Genomic DNA, 24,306 nt, shown 5'->3' on the forward strand with positions numbered 1-24,306 from the left:
TGTTCTAAAATGACTACGGAGGGTCCTAGTCCTAGTCCTAGTCCGTAGAACGCTGGTGCATGCCCTCGTCACATCACGTCTAGACTACAGGAACCTACTGTATCTAGGAGCAACCTGTAAGGCAATAAACCGCCTTCAGGTGTTACAGAATGCGGCAGCCCACCTCATTTTAAAATTCCCCAAAAGATCGGACTCTAAAGCTGCCCTTCAGACCCTCCACTGGTTGCCAGTAAGGAGCAGAGTTGAATTCAAAGCCCTCTGCACTTGCTATCGCATCCTTGATGGGAAGGCGCCAGCACCACTCCAGACCCTAGTCACCAGGTATGTACCATCATGCGCTCTGCACTCCTCACATGGAGGCGTGTTAAAGGTCCCTAGGGTGAGAAGGGCCTGCATGGGAGGAAGATCCTTTCGCTACTTGGTGGCGAAGAGCTGGAATGCTCTACCTCTTAACCTCCGCCTGGATCCATCTGAATCTAGCTTCCGGAAGAAACTAACAACATATCTATTCTCAAGATAACTGGGCCCACTCCTTACTTCTGTTTCTGAGTTTTTCAGTTTCAGCGCGGGGACACGCTCCGAGCGTAACCAAGCGGTTTATAAACTTCCCTTATTATATTATTATGTCTGGGGCAAGAAGACATCAAGGGTAAGCTCTCCCCATTACAATTAGTCATTGACCAGGGTGGATTGCCCTCACCCCATGATCGAACATATTATGAAGCAGCCTTTTTAGATTTAACAGCTGATTTATTGGTTTCATATGGTTTAAAAGACAACTGTTTTGGGATAAATTGGTGCAGGAAGCTAGCTCTCAGATCTCAATATTTTTAAAAACATCTAAACATTCCAAAAAGACGAGATGTAAGACTTTGAAGGATTATTCTATTAGATTTCAATCCTTTTTTAAACATGCTGGTTCTTCTGGTGTCTTTTATTTAAAATTAGGAGAATGCAAAAACCTTGACCTCCAAATTCAATCTAGTCTTCTTAGAAACTGGAAGGACTGTTGTTTAGAAGAGATAGGGCATTTCTCAATTCAGAACAGAGTAATCTCCTGGCAAGAGGTGCAGATGAGGAGTAGGGTCCGGAGGAAGCCATTTTTTTTAAATATTTACAGATCTTGTATTTTCTGAATAGACAAAATTTCTCTTTTAGTGCACCGGCAAAGCTGGTGACTGCCCTTTTTGGAGCAAAGCTTAGAGAGGTAGGGAACTGGTATCACCTATTGAGCAATAAAAGTAATCCCTTATTGGTTGAGAAACATCTAGAAAGGGTAACACAGGAAACTCAATGTTCTCTCTAGTCAAGAAAGGCTACTCATTTGCCAGTTAGGGAGCAAGGCCTTGAGAGCAGTTAATTTTAAAAGAATGGCCTTTTTGTCCCAGTGACTGGCATACTTTACACCCAAAGCACTCAATAAAAAATACCCAGAAATTAAAAATAGATGCTTCCGCTGCCAGGCAGAAGGTGAAGGGGCCTGGCTACATATTTTTTCAACGTGTCCTAGACTAGGGCCTTTCTAGGGTGAGATTTGTTCAACTTTAAATCGGGCAATTAAGAAGAGGGTACAGTTAGAGGCTGGGGTTGCCCTTTTCGGAATCGGTAAATTAAGGGAAAATCTGACAAAAGCAGAGGAGACTTTCTATCCATCTCCTCCCTGGTTGCACACTCTTTAATTCTTCAAAATTGGAGGTCAGCGGAATCCCCCACTTATGAGAAGTGGTTAAACAAAATGAAACCGATAAGGGCTTTTGAGGAAACCTATGCGAGGCGGGTGGGCGCTTCCAAAAAGTTCAATGAAACCTAGAAGTATTTAAGGAATTTAGACCGACAGATTAGCAGCCTTATCCCAACAAGGAATTTAGGACCTTTTGAATTTTAGGGTTGGTGGAATAGGGGATACAGGTTCTGGGGTCTGGAGGTTTGCTCTCTGGCAGTTTCCGCGTTTTAGCATTCCGTCACTTTAGCACTCTTGCACGTTAATACTCTAGCACTGTAGCACTTTCGAAAAAATGAATGCCATATATCTCTAAATATGCTTTATTATTGGTATTATTGTGAAAATTGATATGCTCTCGAATCTCTGATAAAATATGCTTCCTGCACTTACTTTACGCTTTTAACAAATTGATTTTATCCTTATTTGATACCCGCTGATCTAATGATGTTCCCCTGTTATGTATTTCGATTGTGATTGCTATGTTCTTGATGCTCTGCTCAATATAAAAAAAAAAAAAAAAAAAACGTAACTGGTTTAGGCTGAATTGATCGGAACATTGCTGGGACGCTTGATCAATATGATCTGGTCTGATTCTTAATCTGTCATTTTAGTAAAAAAAGTTTAGATGAAGATCAGTTTGATGTTTTAGAAATGTATAGGTTGATTAAATAATCAACCTATAACAACAGAATCATAGAGATATAATAACTCTTCACTCATTTTACCATACTCGTATAGTGAATGTTTCACCAAGACTAAGCATGAGCGGGAAATCCGTTACGCTCGCGGATTTTGCGGATTTGTGGGAAATCCGCAATCCGCGTATTTTGCGGATTTCCCGCAAAATCCGCAAAAAAAAATCCGCGAGCGTAACGGGTTCAAAAGTTGAACCCCCACTCATGCAACTATTTTACAATGGCGCCAGCAAGCTGCCAGCGCCGTTGTAAAATAGTTACAAAGTTAGCTTGCACAGGAACCACTAGATAAAATGAAGCAGGTGCTGCTTTATTTTATCTAAGTGCTTCCTTTGCAAGCTAACTTTGTAACTATTTTACAACGGCGCTGGCAGCTTGCTGGCACCATTGTAAAATAGTTACAGGCACAGCCTCACACAGGTCACTCAAGGGACCCCTGCGCCCTTCAGGGCGATTGCATAGTAACACACACATGGTCACTCGAACTAGTTGCTCAAATTCAGTGACTCATTCATTAGCCCAAAAACAATCCTGAGCGTCTTCGAGGCTGGACAGGTGTGCCTCTTCCCAAATCTACCGTGGAAAATCAGCTGTGATGCTGGGTAGAGAGCAGCCTTTGCATGGTCGCTCGAACTAGTTGATGCTCAAAATCAGTGACTCATTCATTAGCCCAAAAACAATCATGAGCGTCTTCGAGGCGGGACAGGTGTGCCTCTTCCCAAATCTACTGTGGAAAATCAGCTGTGATGCTGGGTAGAGGCCTTTGCATCCTTGACTTTCATGAGCGCAATCCCCGTGCTGTTCCTGTGGCCAGGAGCTTCTTTCTCTTCATATAATTGTGTTTGCATGGGTTGCTGCAAGTTCGCACGCGTTTTGTACAATTTAGCAATTTGCGAAATTGTACAAAACCCTCGCGAACTTGCAGAAACCCGTGCGAACATAAAAAAAAAAAAATTGCGAGAATTCGCGGATTTTGCGGATTGCCAGTTCGCAAATCCGCAAAATTCACGAACGCGAGATTCACAAAATTTGCTCATGTCTAAAAGACCCACAGCAAAAAGAATCAATACGAGTCAAAAACCTTTTGCCCTTAAATACGTTTTTCTTGGGTTATGAGATCGTGTTCTCCCATTGCAGATAGTCGATAAATTCCCCAGTGTTTAGAAGGACTATTTGGTTTGTTCTACATACAAAATAGACGATAATAAATCAGGTCAGAAATGTTTCCACCTCATCTTTCTCTATAACTATGAATCTTTACAGCGCCTTTTTGCTTTATTGTGTCGATTAAAATCCTCAGCAGTGATTCAGTTTTTTTTCTTCACATATTTTGATATAAAAAAAATCACAAAGAGGTTTCCACACTCCTTAAGGAGAACAAGTAGTTTTCCCAAAAAGAACACCGTGATTAGTTTCAAATGTAACATAATCTGCATGAACAGAGTGGATATATAACAACTAAAATCTATGGGGCATATTTACGAGTTCTGGCGCATCTCTGCATATCAGCAGAGATACCCCAGAACAAATGCGTCACGCAAAACTACCCTTGCGTCACGGCAGATGCGCCGCATTTACAATGCGGTGTGCCAAGGCGCAAGGGTAGGCAGATGCGTGACGCATCTTGTGACGTAAGGGCGGCGCATCGCTGGAGTCGCGGCACAAGCGCCGGAAGGCCCACCCTGCGTGGGAACGCCCCCATTGTGGTGCTGGGCTTTATAACGTGGCGCATCTCCATAGATGCGTCACGTTGTAAATGCCTCAGAGGGATGTGCCACGCTGTTGCGTCACGCAAGGCGGCGTAAACGTGGTGCAAGGGGCTTGTAAATCTGCCCCTATATCTTGAAAGACGTACGTATAGCTGTGTAAACTTTTACCGTTATCCAAAATGTCAAGAGCTAACCACCTCTGGTAAATTTAATTCAGCGAGACTGTGAAACTGACAATCTCATGAGAAAAGCATTCCTTATTGTAAAAAGTTATGGCACTTGCACTAATTCCAAAAACAACTCAAAGGGCAAGATGAAGTGCAAGGATAGAAAGGTTAGACATGTTCTACCGGACTAGTTTCTTGACTTCTACTCTTCTAAGCATATAATTATTGTGTTTGCTGTGGTGACAAATACGTTATCTACGAGTCGTAGACTTGATTCATGGTGTGGTCAGCCTTACCTTTCTTCCCTGAGGTGGACAAGATTAGTGGAGTGGCCATTTTACTGCCTGCTGCCCTCAAAGAATTGCAAAAAACGCCTACATTTAAATACTCGGGGACTGATTTACAAGGGTAAACTTTGTTGTAAGTTCACATTTGTTTTGGTATTCATAAACTACGAGCCTGATTCTCAAAGGTAAAGTTACATTTTTGTGTAAGTTTACGATTGCTTGCAATTCACAAAGGTATTTTTCTAGTAGTATCTTTGCAACTGTGGAGTCTCTGCATATAAAAAATAGGAAGGTCCTATCTTTTTATGTGCAGAAACTCCACAGTCATAAAAATGCTGCTAGTAAAATACATCTGTGAATAGCAAACAATCATACCTTTGTGAATCAGGCCCTAGAAACACAATTTTACTACTAGTAATTTTACGACAATGGAGACTTTGCATTTGTGGCAGACACTCTGCAGTCATTAAATTACTTGAGGTAAAATTACACTGATAGTTTTAGAATACTAAAACTGTAGTAAATGTACTACAAAGTGTAAGTTTACCATTGTGAATCAGGCCCATACTTTTCTCCAGTATTCTATATTCTGGTTAAATAGGTTGTATGCTACATGTCTGTTGAAGAGATCAGAGTTTAATGAGAAAGACACTAGTTCTCATCCCTTTGATGATATTTGGGTGGATTACAATGCCTGCTGCAGCTATCCGAGTGAATCTTGGACACAATGCCTTTGTTTGTTAGGTGATTAAAAATGCCCTTGGCAAACAAGTTAGGATGCAGTTAGGATGCACATCTTTTCAGATTACTCATTCAGGAAATTCACACCCCTCCCCAATAAAGGAAATGCTGAGTAAAATAGAATGCGCCCGTTTCCTGGTCAAGGTGCAGTGACCAACAATTAAAACATAAATACAATTAATTTAAGTATATAAAGCATGAAGATAGCTAATAGGTTTAACTTTTTTATTTGAAAGTATTTTGTGCATTGAACATGAAGATGTACGTATTAGGCTATCACACAAATATCCAGGTCTGGAAACAGTGTCCGTAATAACCTGGAGGTGGTAGTCAATCTTGTCCTAGACAATCTTTGTAGATTGGTTTCTTTTATGCTGAATTGGCTCTGCTACGAGACATAAAGTATAATCCTACAGCAAATGGAATGCAAAGATTGCCATGACGTGAAATGCTATGGAGGGATACTGTAATGTTAAAACTGTTCTGTGAAGTAAATATTGTTTTCTTTACTTTCTCGTAGTCCATGAAAGATCATCGAAGCGACTGCCGATGTTACTGTTGACTGTATGCGTTTTGCTGATCCTGGCTGGGGCTATGTACTGCACGAACAAGAAACACTATTCCACAGTATTGGACATACTAAAACGCCAGCTAGCAGGTCTTCTTCTGCACATAAGGCAATTTGTTCGGAACTCTAGGACTTGGCTTGTTAAGAAATAGCCCTACCTCCTATGTTGCAAGAGTACTGCTGGAACCCTGCACATATTATGTGTATGTATCTTATATTCTTAACACATATTCAGCTGAAGGAATCCAATCAGACTTTACTGTCCTATTAAACAAAACACACAGAAAGTAAACCATTTAAAGCTGGTAAAACATCACTTGTCTGGGCTTTATGTCTTTGTTTTTAACTTTTAATTTCGAACAAATAAGTAATTCTTTATGACGTGTGCCCTCTTCATCTCCTGTTTAAAGGGGAAATATCATCTACATAAGAAAAACATATTTTTTGAGTTTTTGAATTTGAAAGGTCTTCTAATCAGTTGATAAAAAGCAACCCATGACAGTGTATTTCTGCTTTTCTTCATTACACACTGATTGGTAGTCGCACGTGTACAAGGAGTAACAAGCAATAGCACCACGGACCAATGTTTCAGTGCAACACATTTCCTTTACTGCAAGGATAGCTTACATTGATCCAGGAGAGCTAGATTTGTGCTATAATTCCAGGATAACCACTGACTATGTAAATGTGTTCCATCTAAATTTATGGAATGTAAACGTATAATATGTGGAATGAATATTCTGAAAACCTGGCTCAGATACTGACCTCAGGAAACTGCACTAAACCCCTGGTCTGCGAGAATATTTTGGATACAATAATATAATAAAACAATATGTAACAGTGCAGAAATTGTACACGTAACATTTTATTGTTATTGATATAACCATCACTGATTATTTCTTGTTGCATCTGTTAAAAAAATGATTATCTTGCAGGAAATACCCATTCCAGTACATGGGTACTTGCAAAATTCCAAAACTCACTATTCATCATTTTTAATAAGCTACACAGCTTAAACAAATTGCCTAGATACTGCAATGACTCTGCACGTGGCTGCACAAATACACCATTGATGATGTTATTGATGAAATCACATATGACAGACTTAATACCAGCACCATTGACAATGCTGAATATATCATGGAATACATCACCAGTAACATTCTTTAAGTCCTAGTTTAAGCATGAGAAAAGTATGTTGAAGAAAAAAAGCTTGAAAGTGCAAACATATAGAAATTGGGGGCATATTATCAAGGGGGTTTATCTCCGCTTTTTTGGCTTTCAAAGCCAAGAAAGCGGAGATAAAATTATCTCCCTATTACCAAGCTGTCGCTAACACCAGTTAGCGACAGCTAGTAGGAGATAGCGACCATCTTGGGCCCCACTTTGCATGTCAGTGATATTTATCACTAATGAGATGCAAAGTGGGCGTGCCAAGATGTTAGAGACTGAAAACAGTCGCTAACATCGCTATCTCCTATTACCAACTTTTGGAGATATTCGCGCTAAGCGGGAATATCTCCAAAAGCTAACACCTGCCCTGAGCAGTTCTTAGCCATGTTATCCAATGGGAGGTGGATAACATGGCTAAGAGCATTTGCTCGATAATGCATGAATATCGCTGACTTTTCAGCGATATTCATGCATTTCGGCCGTTTTTTATCGCATTTGCGATAAACCTTGTTAATAGCAAGGTTTATCTGCGATAAAAATCGCCGATGTGCGGCGATAATTTTTGTCTCTAAACAAGTTAGAGACAAAAATTATCGCTAGTTGTTGGTAATATGCCCCTTGGTTTCCTAATCTCAAGGTATGGGTTCCAGATCAGAATGCGTTGACCTCAGATTCTCAAACCAGAGTTCACACTCACTGAGATGATCAGTAGGTCACAAGAGCACAACACCAGTGCAAGGATTTGAAGACCCTAAACTGATGGGCTCATTTGTGTTGAAAAGAGCTGAACAGCATATGGTAAGATCAGATGATGAGGAACAATTCCTGCCCTAGCTCCTGAAGTGCCATGCAGAAGTAAGGCATAGGTTGGGATGTATCTCCTATGGGGCACACATAGCCCAACAGAACTCGGACGGTGACAAAGCAGGTAGAATGCTGGCTAGGTTGTTGTGATCAAGAGTGGACAGACTATCCATGGAGGCCATAAGGGATTAAAATCCCATGATAGTTAACACAGAGGAAGCAATATGCAAAGTGTTCATAGACTACCACAGATGGTTATATGCCACACAGGGTGTTACAGGCATACTTGGGATGGAAAGCAGTGACCCCCCACCCCTCCATCTAGAGAAGAACTTGAAAACCACTTTAAATAGAGGAGGTCTGGGCTGCTATATCCCGGATGGCAAGGAAAAAGACATTGGGCCTGGATAGTGTTTAGATAAAGTTTTATGCTGCCTACAGATCGATGCTGCAGGTAAACTCTTGTCTATGTATCAGGCGACCGAGCAGAGGGAGGAGGGCCTGCAATCAGTAAAAGAAACACTGATAGTGTTACTGCCCAAGAAAGGTAGTGATTTACTATTGTCTGGTCCTATTGTCCGCTATTGCTACTAAACCAAGACTACAAAATACTCAGAGGTATCCTGGATAACAAATTACTGCCTCCACTGCCCGCCTTGGTACACCCAGATCAAAGCAGGTTCATACAAGCATAAATGCGTTGTTCAGTGTGCAGAAAATGTTCACTGTGATGGATGCGGTGGAAGGTTGTGCATATATAGGGGACCCCTTCAGAAAGAGCAAAAAAGGTCAAGGAGAAGAGGGGAAATACAGAAACGTGAAAACAAGAATCTCCCTCACGACCTACGATCTTATTATATTAACATTATTTCAATCCTGAAAAGTGAGGCACCAAGAAACTATTCATAGACACAATCAGTTCACAGAAAAATATTCTTTTAATTCATTTCTTTTATCACAAATGTTTGCATCATCTTATTCTCTTTTTTTATTTTTTAATAAAAACAATGTTTTACATATATTAAACAATAATATACAGATTATTCAAAATCGAAATACACATATGCAAAGGGACAAACAAGGAAACATTATATATACAACAAATATCAACCCCAGGTAGAAAGACACACCAAGTTCACACAACACCTTTCATACCACACTCTCACCATCCTAATCCAGCCTTCACACAAATCACATTAATCTGGGAAGTTCCGCTACCGAGTGATATAGTAGGTTAGTTGACCAAGTCCAGCAACTGCATATAGCAGGATCTTAACAAGGCTACGGTCGACGCGTTTCGGTGGCTACAACAACAATGACATGCCACCTTCCTCGGGACCTGCCAGATATCGAACCTTATTAAAAAGGGGGCGCCTACTCAACCAGGGGAAGAGATGCAACTAATGAGTCTTCTAGTATTTGTAGGGATTCATCCAATTTTTAGTATATCCAACACCACACTCCCTCTTTTAAAACTTGCCAGTCTTTAGATCATATTACGCTATCCTGTGTATTAAGCCCGGATAACTCTGTAGCTTGTACTTCTTCAGTTGAAGTGCTCTTTTTTTCGGCGTTTTAACACATTGCTCAAGAAGTGTCACTTGAGGGGAAGGAATTGCTGATCCCAGCAAATCCTCAGTCTGTATCTATATCGGAGGTACAGGATCGGAGGTGGCTGCCTCTCTGTACAGAGAGAAAGAGTTGGATACACTGGGGTGGCCTTACTTGCAGACATTAGTGGAAAAGATTGGATTGTGCCTGATATATCCGAATTGGGGGTGCCTCTTACACACAAAGCCATTGGCCAGGGTCCGAGTGGAGAGGGTGATCGTGGAGGAATTTGTGGTGGTATGTTGTACATGTTTACTGGAATAAGGCTGTGGGTGCAAAGCCTTAACAACCCTTTACACCTCTCTGCAGGCACACCTATCAGAACAGATTGATGAAATCCAGGCAAAATTAACGTAGTATCTCATCCACAACAAAACTGATAAGTAATGGGTGGTAGCCACTGCATTTGTCAAGACGGTATCACGGAATAGTAGACTCAAATTACTACAATTCAATTACCTACACCACCAAACATACCCCAAAGAAACCAGGTCGGCTTGTTCCACGCGCCAGGATTAGGTACTCTAGATGTGGCACATAGGATGTGCACTTTTACCACATGGTGTAGGAATGCCCAAAGGTAGCGAAACCCTGGAGGAACTTGCTCACTGTACTTGCAGAACTTTTGGACATGGTTTTGGATCCCTAGCCAGAACTTTGAATGTTGGGCATGATGCCTAGACCCAAAGCATGCAAAATTAGAATGCAGGAATATTAATCTGGCACTGGCACTGTATATATAACGCAATGGCATGGAAGTCAGTGGATCTCCCAGCTCATGAAAAGGTGTAAATAAGTCTTACCTGTACAGACAGATTAAGCATGGGTGAGATCACAGGGTTCTGAGGGGAAGACATGACCCAAAGCAGTCCATGTAATTGATGTGAGGGTGATGGAGGTGGAACGGTCATGCCCCGGCTAACAGCGCATTAAAAGCAAAGAGGGGACACTCCCAGGAATAGAATATTTTCCTGAGCAGTCTTGCGGTCAAAAGGGTGCACTGAGGGGTCACACACACAGTTGGATTACTTCTTTTGGGGTACTGTTTGTTGTTCATTATATGCTATCTCTGTTGCCCTGGTGACGCATTGATCCCCCTCCTGAGTTGACCACATGGCTTTGTGATAACCAGTGGGGGAAGGGTATGGCCCATTTCTGAATCACAGAAGGAGAAACCACCTTAGGACTGTGAATCACGTGGATGAAACTATCCTGAAGTGTAGGCTTCTACCATGAGACTGAGAATGTATTATTGTGCAGTGTGAAAAATGTAAAACTAATAAAGATGTATTTAAAAAAAATCTGATGGGAATATTTAGAGTATGGAAGGTTGCCCAGCAACCAGGGAGAAGTCTGTCCATCATTCCTAGAGATTCCCACTATGTCAGAAGGTATTATTGCTGACATTTAATCTGCTATGGATATGGAACTGATATGTTATTGTTACATTGCTAGAATTATACCAATAGTAATTAAATTGAGGTAATTCCATCAATAATCTTTACTTGTCAGGAAAGTGTTCAGTATTTTTCATCACAGTTCTTTACTTTGCAGGTAAGATAATTTTTAGGTGCGCTAAGCTTAACAATATTGTGTGTAAACATATTAAGGTTATGGAACTTGCAATAGTTAAAGTATTTTTCGTTAAATGTAATTACATGTGAGTAAAAATAGTTTTATTTAAAATTTGAAAAAATTAAGTAATTTATTTATGGAAATTATTAACAAAATGCAACAAAAAGTATTGAAATGTGTGATTTTGGAATTCATTTAAAAGTATAATTGCGGCAGTAATGTTTTTATGGGATGAGGAAAGGATAAATAGGAGTACTTATGGTTCAGGGATGGATAGTGTATGGGGCTGGTAAGAAGTTCTTAAGGTTCAGCTTTGAGATTCTAGGACTCAAGGATGAGTAGGGTGTAGTGGTACTAAGGAATTTATAGGGTTCAGGGATGGTAATGAATATGGGTAGTAAGGAGTTTGCCATGTATAGGGATGGTTAGTGTAAAAGGCTGGTATGAAGATTTTAGGGCTCCAGGATGAGCAGCGTATATATAGGGATTGTAAGGAGTTCTAGAACTTGGACGGGTAGTTTAAAATGTTAAACATACTTATAATTACATTTTATATATAAATTAAGAGTACATTTTGGAATTTAAAATAAGATTGATTGAAACTATTCTATTAAATTCTTTAAAATTAAAATTGGATTTTAGTGTTCTTTGGTTTTTAAAAGTTAGTTTTTCTCTACTTTCAACATCTAAGTAAAATGTCAGTTTAACCTTTGTTTTTTTTTAGTAGATTTCTATTCTTTAAAATTTAAGTTGAGACCTTAATAACGCATCTAACAATAGTACCACTGTAACCTTTGATTTTTAAAAAAAAATATTTTCAGTCAACTGCCTGTTGTGTATAAAAAACACCCTTTAAAACCTTTACAATGCAGGCATTAAATCAAGTGCATCATTCCCGTGCACTTCTTTACCATGCAAGCCCTTACAAAGATTTGATTTAGGGAACGCATTGTTGGACTGGTTTTTGGATTTAAAGTCCAACACCTTCCCTACAGTTACGCAGACTAGAGTTGGAAGTGTAAAGTGTACTATTCCAAAGTCCAGCACTTCCCTAAAGCAAGTCATTGTAACGACTTGTGTGCTAAAGGAACACATGTTAATGATGCGTTCTATGTAGTTCCTGCATTGTAAAAGCATGTGTGGGAAATGCATGTATGGCTCTGTCTTACAACCGCTGTGAACTGGCCTCCGGCCAGGCCCTGCACATGACCCTGCCATGGATGGCCCATGAACCACTGTGCATGGCCTTCAGTTGTGCACAGCCAGGATTTGGGTGCAGGGCCTGACTGAAGGTGGCCACTCCCCACTGCACACAACAGTGGCCATGGACAGCGGGAGTTGGTCAAAAGCCAGGCCCTGAGCGAAACCCCCTTCTGCATGTGGCCAAAACTCGGGAGGGTAGCCAAACCTTTGCTTCACATGATCATTTTGCCCCCACGATACTCTGCTTATGACTTCAAAGACTACTTCCTCATGACATGTTCAATGACATCATTGATGACATCAATGATAACAGCTCAAATTACATCACTGGTGACAACACTGGTCATGGTGGGGGCACAAGCTATAGTTAGCTCAGGGAACTATAATTGATGAACTTAATTGGTTTGTCAGTATTCTTTTAGTTTTAAATGTTACATTTTAAATGACATTTTCATCTAAATATAAAGTCAAAATGTCACGTTTGTTTATGAAAAATAATATACATATATATACATATATACATATATATATATATATATTTATATATATATGTATGTGTGTGTATATATTTTCACTGAAAAAAACAGGTTACAGGGACGTTATAGTTAGTCTGACATTTTACACGTACAAAACCAGAGAAATTCAGCCATTATGGTTAGCTGAGATAATAATAACTCACGCCCCCGCAATGCATTACTGATGACGTCACATATTACAACACGCAGGGCATGGTCAGTGACATCACTCATGGCATCTCAGATGAGATCACTGATGACATCATCCAACTTAATCTCTAGTGCACCTACTCACACCCTAATATAACCTTTCATCCAACTAGTCTAAAATACAGACTATCATTCTCGAAACCATAGACACACCAATACCAGTTAGTACATATCCACGCACTGATTCCTAGGTCTACACACACATCCACTCACTCACCCATACAGTCACTCGTAAATGCAGTCACTCATCAATACAGCCACTATTATATTAACTCATACACCCATACAGACCCTCACATACCACCATTCACCCATAGAGTTACTCACACACGTAGTCAGTCACTAAAGAGTCAATCACAATGCCACTTACTGGAAGTCTGCTGCTGGTATTGAAAGTACATATTTCAGTCTGCATGTCAGAATTTTTAAATGAAAAAATGGAAGAGGATTTCAGAAGTTACTCAAAATGTGCCCTAATTTTTCTTTCTTCAGCACTAATCATAATGTCTGTGGCAACATCAACCCCCTCATTTTGTTCCTCTTTAGTTTAAATGTTTTACCTGTTACCAGTTTATTCCAATCAAGATAGCTTCAGGTGTGCCTTACTTTTGTAACACATAAGACTGTTAGCACTCTAGCTGTTCTTTAGAACACTCTGGGAAGCTGCAGTAGAACACAAAGGATTCAACTGACAGTTGGATGTACATGTTTTACTGAGAATGTCAGACTTCATTCTCACATGACTGAGAAAGATAATGTGAATTTACGTAAAGATATGCTCTCGTTTTAGCTTCTGGAGCAGCTTCCAAACCTCAATGGAAAAAGCATGAAAAAATGGTTTTCTCTCGAACATGATTCATGATATCCCAGCAGAAGGCTTTTCACAGGGTAAAATCACCTTAGAAAATACCACTATTCTTAAAATTAGTATGGTACCATCAACAGATGATTTATAATGTAACTAAAGTCTGTTATCACCCTTTATAAGTTCTCCTTTTGGTGACCCTCAAAACTTTCCATTCACAGTAATGCATTTTAATGGGGTGCTATCATGTATATTGGTCCCAAGATGGATGCCAACACTTCTTGGATGAAGTGTTGACAGCCAATCAAATCCGCCCAGATATATACATTTCCTTTTCTTTTATATTTAAAAAACTACTAATACAATGTAAAGCAAGAGTGCACTCTGAACCAAGAGCTTCCTTTCAGCGAAAGTTGGTGTAATTCCATTCAGCAGTTTGTGCTGTGGCCAAGATAAATGTTTCCTATGGAAATTAACATGGAGGACACATGTTTTGGAACCCCCTTTTTCTAAGCTCCCACTTGACGAATCAACCTGAAACTTTCAAGACAGGAGATGACCGGAGCGCCACATTAGTTTTAAAACTTTCATGTAGATTTGCCAAACGCCACCAAAGATATTAGCAAAAGGAAAAACGCTTTTCGAATAGAAACAAGGTCCTAAATATAACTACCTACTGGCGACCACCAGTAGGTAATATCTGGTCTGCTGCTACTTGACGGAGGAGGACGTTGTACTGCAGGTGGATATAGGAACCAGGGGATGCCTTAGCTCACTTTAATAAGAGTGTCTAAGCAGAAGGCTCAATACCCCTTTCCTCATAACAAGCTAACTACAATAGATAGCCAGATTAATACCTACATTCACTACTACCCTGGTTCCAGCTCTTTTTGGATCATCATCTATATTCTTGATGATATTTATATGTACAATATTGAAACACCCTTTCAAGAGAATTTTGGCAGTACAGACCACAAATAGATATACACCATTCAATAATAAGAACGACTCGGACATACGAGATCCCTCCACAGAGAACTTTTTGTTCAACAGGATGCTCTATCAAGTATAACAACTCGCTACAGAGATCTCCACGTACCCTGATAATCACGGGAGAAGACACAAGGATACTAGTCTATCTATTTTTGCTCACTTCGCCCTGAAGAAGTCCCAAGAGGACGAAACGCGTCGGCTGTAGCTCCTGTGTGTGATTTGTTACTTACAACTGAACTTAATAAAAGAACTCTTAAAGGACACAAGTAACAACTAATGTGATCATTGCTGCTAACCTCATCAAAGTTGTCAGTTCATGCAAACTCCAAAGTGGTGCACCTTGACCTTGTTTAAAGTAATTCATAGTTCATGTTTTGAACCAACATTGTAACGGTGGGTGTTACTGAAGTGTGCACACATCAACCTGAAACTTTCAAGACAGGAGATGACCGGAGCGCCACATTAGTTTTAAAACTTTCATGTAGATTTGCCAAACGCCACCAAAGATATTAGCAAAAGGAAAAACGCTTTTCGAATAGAAACAAGGTCCTAAATATAACTACCTACTGGCGACCACCAGTAGGTAATATCTATATATATTCACTGAAAAAAACGTAGGTTTCAGGGACGCTATAGTTAGAAATTATCATTTAAAAAACCTTTGAAATTCACAGAAAAAAAACATAGGTTTCAGGGACGTTATAGTTGGAAATTAGCATTTAAAAAAACCATAGTAATTCACTGAAAAAACCATAGCTTTCAGGGACGTTATAGTTAATTGGACATTTCACTCAGTCAAACCAGAGAAATGTGGCTCCTATAGGTATTTGAGCTAACTATAACTCGCACCCCACAATGTACTGCTCATCTTGTCTAAGTATGGGTGAAAAATTCGTTCCGCTTGTGGAATTTGCGGATTTTCCGCGATTTTGTGATCCGCAAATCGCGCGAAATCGCAGCAAAATCAGAGAATCCGCGAACGGGACGAATTTGGCTCAGGAAGCACTTACAGGGTTACAGCAGGTGCCCAAGTTGAAGCTAATTTCTTTGTAACCATTTTCAAATGGTTACAAAGAAATTAACTTCAACTTGGGCACCTGCTGTAGCCCTGTAAGTGCTTCCTGAGCGGCGCCTCCTTGCCTGCTTGCAACTATTCTCTGACCCTCCTCTGACCCTCGAAGCAGGGTCAGAGAATAGTTACAAGTAGACAATTAAACGTGATCAGGAAGCACTTACAGATACAGATAAAGCAGGTGGCCGAGTTGAAGGTCAAATTCAGTAACTCCTCAATCAGCCCCAAAAAATTGTGCACTTTGTCGAGGCTGGGCAGGTGTGCTTTCTCCTCATATCGACAGTCGAAAATGAGCTATGATGCTTGATGGAGGCCTTTGCATCCTTGACTTTCATGGGCACAATCCCCGTACAGTTCCTGTGACCAGGCGCTTCTTTCTCCCCATCTGCTGCTCTGATCGGTGCCTGACCTTTTATTCATACAAGAGGCAAGTGAACTCGAAAAGAAGCTCCCGGTTTGCCCCCTCACACACTAGCGGTGTGCACCGTCTTCCCGCCCTTTACCCACTATGATGGACAGCTCACTCGAGGGACCCCTGCGCCCTTTGGCGCGCTGGCAAAGTTATTCAGCCCAAAACAAATGTGTGTCTTGTTGAGGCCTGGCAGGTGTGCTTTCTCCCCCTATCTACCGTCGAAAATTAGCTATGATGCTTGATGGAGGCCTTTGCATCCTTGACTTTCACGAGTGCAATCCCCGTGCAGTTCCTGTGACCAGGAGCTTCTTTCTCCCCATCTGCTGCTCTGATCGGTGCCTGACCTTTTATACACACAAGAGGCATGTGAACTTGCATAGAAGCCCCCCTGTTTGTCCCCCCACACACTAGCGGTGTGCACCGTCTTCCTGCCCTTTACCCACTATGATGGACAGCTCACTCGAGGGACCCCTGTGCCCTTCAGCGCGATGGCAAAGTTAATCAGCCCAAAACAAATGTGCGTTTTGTCAAGGCTGGGCAGGTGTGCTTTCTCCCCATAACTACCGTAGAAAATTAGCTATGATGCTTGATGGAGGCCTTTGCATCCTTGACTTACACAAGTGCAATCCCCGTGCAGTTCCTGTAACCAGTAGCTTCTTTCTCCTCATCTGCTGCTCTGATCTGTGCCTGACCTTTTATACACACAAAAGGCAAGTGAACTCGCAAAGAAGCCCCCCACCCGCTTGCCCCCTCCACACATTAGCGGTGTGCACCGTCTTCCCGCCCTTTACCAACTATGATGGACAGCTCACTTGAGGGACCCCGGCGCCCTTCTGCGCGATGGCAAAAGTTAATCAGCCCAAAACAAATGTGCATTTTGTCGAGGCTGGGCAGGTGTGCTTTCTCCCATATCTACAGTCGAAAATCAGCTATGATGCTTGATGGAGGCCTTTGCATCCTTTGACTTTCACAAGTGCAATCCCCGTGCAGTTCCTGTGACCAGGAGCTTCTTTCTCCCCATCTGCTGCTCTGATCGGTGCCTGACCTTTTATACACACAAGAGGCATGTGAACTCGCAAAAAATCCCCTCCCCCGTTTGCCCATCCCACAAACTAGCTGTGTGCACCGTCTTCCCGCCCTTTAACCACTATGATGGACAGCTCACTCGTGGGACCCCGGCGCCCTTCAGCGCGATGGCAAAGTTAATCAGCCCAAAATAAATGTTCGTTTTGTCGAGGCTGAGCAGGTGTGCTTTGCTTTCTCCCCATATCTACCGTCGAAAAATAGCTATGATGCTTGATGAAGGCCTTTGCATCCTTGACTTTCACGAGTGCAATCCCCATGCAGTTCCTGTAACCAGTAGCTTCTTTCTCCTCATCTGCTGCTCTGATCTGTGCCTGACCTTTTATACACACAAGAGGCATGTGAACTCGCAAAGAAACCCCCCGTTTCCCCCCCACACACTAGCGGTGTGCACCGTCTTCCCGCCCTTTACCCACTATGATGGACAGCTCACTCGAGGAACCCTGGCACCCTTCAGCGTGATGGCAAAGTTAATCAGCCCAAAACAAATGTGCGTATTGTCGATGCTGGGCAGGTGTGCTTTCTCCCCATATCTACCGTCGAAAATTAGCTATGATGTTTGATGGAGGCCTTTGCATCCTTGACTTTCACGAGTGCAATCCCCGTGCAGTTCCTGTAACCACTAGCTTCTTTCTCCTCATCTGCTGCTCTGATCTGTGCCTGACCTTTTATACACCCAAGAGACATGTGAACCCGCAAAGAAGCCCCCCCGTTTGCCCCCCCCACACACACTAGCGGCGTGCATCGTATTCTCGCCCTTTACACACTATGATGGACACCTCACTCGAGGGACCCCAGCGCCCTTCGGTGCGATGGCAAAGCTACACACACATGGTCACTGGAGGCAACTCTTCTGGCCCTACGTAGCTATAGTGCAGGAAAAGCACTATACATTTACCCAACAAGGTAGCACTTACTAATTATCCAGTAGAAAGTACTTCAGTTAAGTAAAAAAAATCCACGAATTCGCAGAATTTTTTGCGATTTCGCACGAATTCGCGGACCGCTGATTCGCAAAAACTGCCCATACTTAGGGGGTCATTATGATTGCGGATTTTCCGCATCCTCGGGGCCGGCGGAAGCCACCGCCGGCCCCGAGGATGCGGAAAATCCGCAGCGGACTGACCAAAGACCCACCGCCACATTAGGATGGCTGGTGGGTCCTGGTTTCCGTCCGCAGCTTTTCCGCCGCGGCTGGCTTACAACCGCGGCGGAAAAGCTCTAATATGGTGACGGTGTCTGGAAGACACCGTCCACCATATTAGGATGGCCAGTAAAGTATGCTTTTCCGCGGTGGGTTTTCCGCCGCGGAAAAGCATTCGGAACTTCACTGCGGGGGCCCGTTGCGGGCCCCCTAGGTGAAGGGGGGGTGGGGGGTGCACATGGGGGGTACCTATGGTACCCCCCTGCATTTGCATGCAGAAAGCGGCAGGCACCGCGCGGTGCCTGCCTCTTTCTGCATGCAAATGCAATGCGTGCATTTTTAACATTGCCGCGGGTGCAGCTTCAAGCTGCACCCGCGGCAATGTTAAAAATAGAGGATGTGACCGCAACCCTTGCGGTCACATCCTAATTGCACAGGAGGAAACTCCGCATGCCATGCGGAGGTTCCCTCCTGCTCTGGGGTCGCGGACGGACGCAAGTCCGTCCGCGATCCTAATCGACCCCTTAATGTTGTTACATATTAAATCTTTCATGCCATGGTCACTGCTGACCTCACTGATGACATCTCAAATGATATCACTGATGACATCACGGTTGAATTTCTCTGGTTTTATAGAAGTTAAATGTCCAAATAACTATAACGTCCCAGAAACCTATGAAGAAAAGTGCAGAAAGAAGCAGGAGATATGCAGAAAGAACCAACAGAGGTGCAGGAAAAGGCCTTGTTGCAAAGTCATCCTGTGCCCCCAACTTTTTACTGACTGGTACTGGTGGTAACTGACTCTGACTAACCAGGCCCGGAGCCAGTGCTATGCTGAAAGACACTTAAAATACAGTCAAAACATCTACATTTACTAGGGTACACTATGAGTTGGGGTACCCCTGTGGTTGACATGACCTGCCCTGTAAGGCCCTAGTTTATAATAGGGTAGGGGATTAAAACTAAGCATGAGCAGATTTCGCGGAGCCACGATCCGCGAATTTGCTGATTCGTGGATCCGCAAAATCCGTGACTTTGCGGATTTGCGGATTTTGCGGATTTCTTTAATGGTGGGGGGTCTTCTCCTGTGCGGCCTCGACGACGCTCACAATTGTTTTTGGGCTGATGAATGAGTCACTGAATTTGAGCTTCAACTAGTTCCAGCGACCATGTGTGTGTTACTATGCAAAGGGCGCAGGGGTCCCTTGAGTGAGCTGTCCATCATAGTGGGTAAATGGCGGGAAGACGGTGCACACTGCGGTGTGTGAACGGGGTTAAACGGGCGGGGTTTCCATGCGAGTTCACATGCCTCTTGTGTGTATAAAAGGTCAGAGACCGATCAGAGCAGCAGATCAAGAGAAAGAAGCTTCTGGTCACAGGAACAGCACGAGGATTGCGCTCGTGAAAGTCAAGGATGCAAAGGCCTCTATCCAGCATCACAGCTGATTTTCGACGGTAAATTTGGGAAGAAGGCACACCTGCCCAGCCTCGACGACGCTCCCTTGAGTGAGCTGTCCATCCATCATCTTCCTGTAACTATTTTAGGATGGAGCCGGCAAGCTGCCAGCGCCATCCTAAAATAGTTACTAAATTAGCTTCACTAATAGATAAAATAAAGCAGGTGCTTCCTGTGCTTCCTGTTGAAGCTAACTTAGTAACTATTTTAGGATGGCGCTGGCAGCTTGCCGGCACCATCCTAAAATAGTTACAACAACAACTTCAAGCTTGAAGGCTTGAACTTTTGCCCCCGAATCTGCCGCTCGCAGATTCGCGGATTTTCGGTAAATTCGCGGGAGTTCGCGGATTGCGGATTTACCGAAAATCCGCGAAATCCGCAAGCGGAACGGATTTTGCGCTCACGCTTAATTAAAACTATCTCTAAGTCACAGTTGCAGAAAGAGGCAAGAGATTTGCATAAACAGGCAGAAAAGGTGCTAAAACAGGGAACAGAGGTGCAGAAAGAGGCAAGTGAGGTGCAGAGAGAAGTAAGAGCAGTGCAGAAAAAACCAACAGAGGTACAAAAAAGAGGCAAGAGGGGTGCAGAAAAACATCTTAGGGGTGTACAAAGAGGCAAGAGAGGTGCAGAAAGAGGCAGGAGGGGTGCTGAAAGAAGGATGAGAAACAGAAAGAGGCAAGCAAAATGCTGAAAGAAGCAACAGAGGTGTAGAAAGAAGCAAGAGAAGTACAGAAAGAGGCAAGTGGGGTACAGAAGGAAGCAAGAGCAGTGCAGAAAGGTGCAACAGAGGTAAGAAGGATGCATGAGGGGTACAGAAGGAAGGAAGAGGAGTGCAGAAAGATGCATGGAAAGTACAGAATGAAGCAACAGGTGCAGAAAAAGGCAATAGAAGTGCAGAAAAAGCAACAGTGGTGCAGAAGGAAGCAAGAGAACTACAGAAAAAGTAAAAAGATTTGCAGAAACAGACAAATGGTACAGAAAGAGGGAACAGAGGTGCAGACGGAGGCAAGAGAGGTACAGAATCAGGTAAAAGGGGTGCAGAAAGAGGCAAGAGGGGTGCAGAAATGTGCAATAGAGGTGCAGGAAGAACCAGAGCAGTGCAAAAGAACCAACAGAGGTGCAAAAAGAAGCAAGTGAGGTACAGAAGGAGGCAAGAGAACTGCAGAAAGAGGCAAGTAAGTTTCAGAAAGAGGCAAGTGAAGTGCAGAACAAAGCAAAAGAGGTGCAGAAAGAACCAACAGAGGTGGAAAAAGAGGCAAGAGGTGTGCAGAAAGGGGTAGGAGAGGTGCACAAAGAGATAATACAGGTGAAGAAAGAAGGAACAGAGGTGCAGAAAGGCAAGAGCGGTGCAGAAAGAAGGAAAAGAGGTGTAGAATGAGGCAAGAGAGTTGCACAAAGAGGGAAGATGGATGCAGAAACAGGCAAAAGTGGTGCAGAAAGAAGCAAGTGAGGAGCAGAAAGAGAAAAGAGAGGTCCACAAAGAACCAAGAGAGTTACAGAAAGAGGTAAGTGAAGTGCAGAAGGAGGCAAGAGAACTATGTAAAGAAGCAACAGAAGTGCAGAAAGAGAGACGAGGGTGCAGAGAGGGGCAAGAGGGATGCAGAAAGAAGCAAGACTGGTGCAGAAAGAAACAAAAGAAGTGCAGAAAGAAGAAGTAGAGGTGCAGAAAGAGGCAAAGAGGGCTCAGAAAGACATAAGAGGGGTAAAGAAAGAAGCACATGAGGGTCAGAAAGTGGCAACAGAGGTGCAGAAAGTGCAAGAGATTTGCAGAATGAGACAAGAGAAGTGCAGAAAAAGAAAAAACATGCAGAAAGAAGCAACAGAAATGCATAAAAATGCAAGAGAGGTGCAGAGGGAAGCAAGAGTGGCTTGCACACCATTAGTACCAATTTAACACCCACATTTAGCAATAAGTAACAGGTGACCATTCTAGGTTTGCAAAGGGCTTTCCACCACACTGTAACACTTGTCACACTTTATAACGTTTGAGCAAGAAACAAGGCTTTTTTTGTTCAAATCTTCAGATTAGGGTGCACATGATGAATTATGTGGTTAATGCAAAAAATGTATAATTGTGCAAAAATCGATGCAGCCAAACAGGCGTATAATTCCAGTGGCCCTGCTCAGACCTCTGACTAGGTCCACAAGTGCTCCTCTGTGATTCCTTATTTTTTGTCTCACTGAGTTCATAGTTGAGCTTCTATGGAAATGAGGAAGACTAAACCTGATGTTGCCACTCCAGAACACTGACTACCATACCACATAATTACTCTCCATAACACATGATCCCACTCAAATCAAATTCAAATTCAAAAAGCTTTATTCGGCAAATTTTCCATGCCCATAAAAGCATGCTAAAAACATAAAATAGCAAATATATAATTTACACATTCTCTATCAATTTACAAACTACAGTCCATTTCGATAAGGTTCCTAGGAAACTGTTCAGTACAAATTCATAAAAATCACCACATGGTACATAAAGTGCATTCGGTTTTAAGTATCACTCATAATCAAATTTTGAGCTTTCTGTTATCCAACTTCAGTTCTCATAGTTTTTATAACTTAAATCCTCCAATTGGGAGTAAGTCTTTCTTTTCATTATTGACATTTGAATAAAACTATAAGCAGCATTCATAATTTTTTCATCCTCCAAGCTACATATAATATTAAAAGCTTGTTTATAGTGATAATATGTATTTGTTTTAAAAATGGGTTTCAAAGCGAATTTACGAATGGCCCTATAAAAATCAAAAAATAATAAAAAATGCAGTGTGGTTTGAGACAATTTTCCATCGCATGGACAATTTGGTAAGACATGATACCTTCTCCTCGTCTTGGGAAACACAACCAAATAATGTAGGGTACCAAGTCTTAGTCTGGTCAGCAAGAACCTATGCTGGACATTTCTTACTGTAACAAGGTAGGGTTGTATGCCCATAAAAAAGGGCGTTTATAATAGGAAATAACACTGTGTTGCGTGCTTTGTTCATCCTCCCTTGCTAAGTCCATAGCAGCAATAAATCTTGTTTTCAGTTGTTTCTTGCTATATGCTAGAATAGGCATATGTTCTTTAGGCTCTAGGATTAATTTGCAGCTTTTTAATAAGGTTTGTATGTATTCAAGCCACAATATTTTCCTACTGTTGTCTAGGGCCAAACAATCAAGTATTATGTTCTGTGTGAACCTAGCTTCTTCTGGTGTCCAAATCCCATGCCATAATGTTAACCCAGCTGTTTTAATAAAATCACTAATATAGGGGACAGACAGTTCTCTATGAACTAAGCAATTAGACTGCTAGCAAATATTAAAAGCGTATTCTCCTGTATTTGGAGGATTGCAGTATTAGCTTTCCCTCATAATGCTCCGCCATAATATGCAGTTGAAATAGCTTTGCTCCTATATAGGGAGAGCATTCTCGTTACGGGTTTATTTCCTATTTTTCTAAGAATCTGAAAATGGCCTCTATACTTCATATATATAAATAACCGATGTTGGATCAGTATTTCTTTTGTGCAGGTAGTGCCCCATATGTGTGATTTCTATGTATGGTCCTCTTGTACATTTTTTCATCTTTGGGTATTTGTTCAGATGTAGTGAAACATGTTTTTATCCCAAGACATATGAGGCATACCAATGGACGCTCCGTATTATGACCACACATGATGAGTTAATGATTATATTTTGTATGCAGATCTATGAACGCACTTGAATGTTTATGATTTCACCCAATAATCATGTGCATTTTTCCAGAATGAAATGTAATTCATTGCCACGTTCATTTCAAATGTTTAAAAACTTTATTTAACATTTCTTGAAATGTAACCATGCATAATGAGACCGGCAAGTATGTTTTTCATTTATATGCACCTCGGCCTTTATTTCTATGGAAAGTTGGGCACAGGTCACCAAACTTGAAAAAGGCGTCGCCGAAACGCGTTGTTGTGGGCACAATAAAGTGTAAATTGTGCTATCCTCTGGTTTGTCGCTTGTTACTTTCTTCAGAGTTCCGGAGACTTAACTTTGTGGAAACATTATTTTGCGCTTATCGTCACCGCTGCAGGCACCGCCGACGTCAGGAGGGGGATCGGCAAAGTACAACAGAAAGTACAGAAAAAAATATATATATATTTATATATATATATATATATATATATATATATATATATTATATATATATATATATATATATATATATATATATATATATATATATATATATATCACTAGATCTCCCTCACTAAGAAGAAGCAGGACCCTGAGGGGAAGGTTGGAGAGGCTTTATTTATCCAGACACAGACTCCAGCTAAGGCGAATGCATTTCGAAAAACGTCTTCTTCAGCGCCCTCTGCCAGACCAA

The 24,306-nt window shown here is 41.9% G+C and overlaps 1 protein-coding gene across 1 annotated transcript in view; it reads left to right on the plus strand.

The window, feature by feature from the left end:
- Window positions 1-6,201, plus strand: part of C9H14orf180 (chromosome 9 C14orf180 homolog) — a 348,560-nt gene extending 342,359 nt beyond the window's left edge. Inside the window, exon 5 of the mRNA XM_086936658.1 lies at window positions 5,843-6,201. Coding sequence (XP_086792784.1) covers window positions 5,843-6,042 — 200 coding nt within the window. The 3' untranslated portion in view covers window positions 6,043-6,201. The remainder of the gene's footprint in view (window positions 1-5,842) is intronic.
- The last annotated feature ends 18,105 nt before the right edge of the window (window positions 6,202-24,306 follow it).

This window comes from Lissotriton vulgaris, chromosome 9, assembly GCF_964263255.1.
Source record: "Lissotriton vulgaris chromosome 9, aLisVul1.2, whole genome shotgun sequence".
Lineage (NCBI taxonomy): Eukaryota > Metazoa > Chordata > Amphibia > Caudata > Salamandridae > Lissotriton > Lissotriton vulgaris.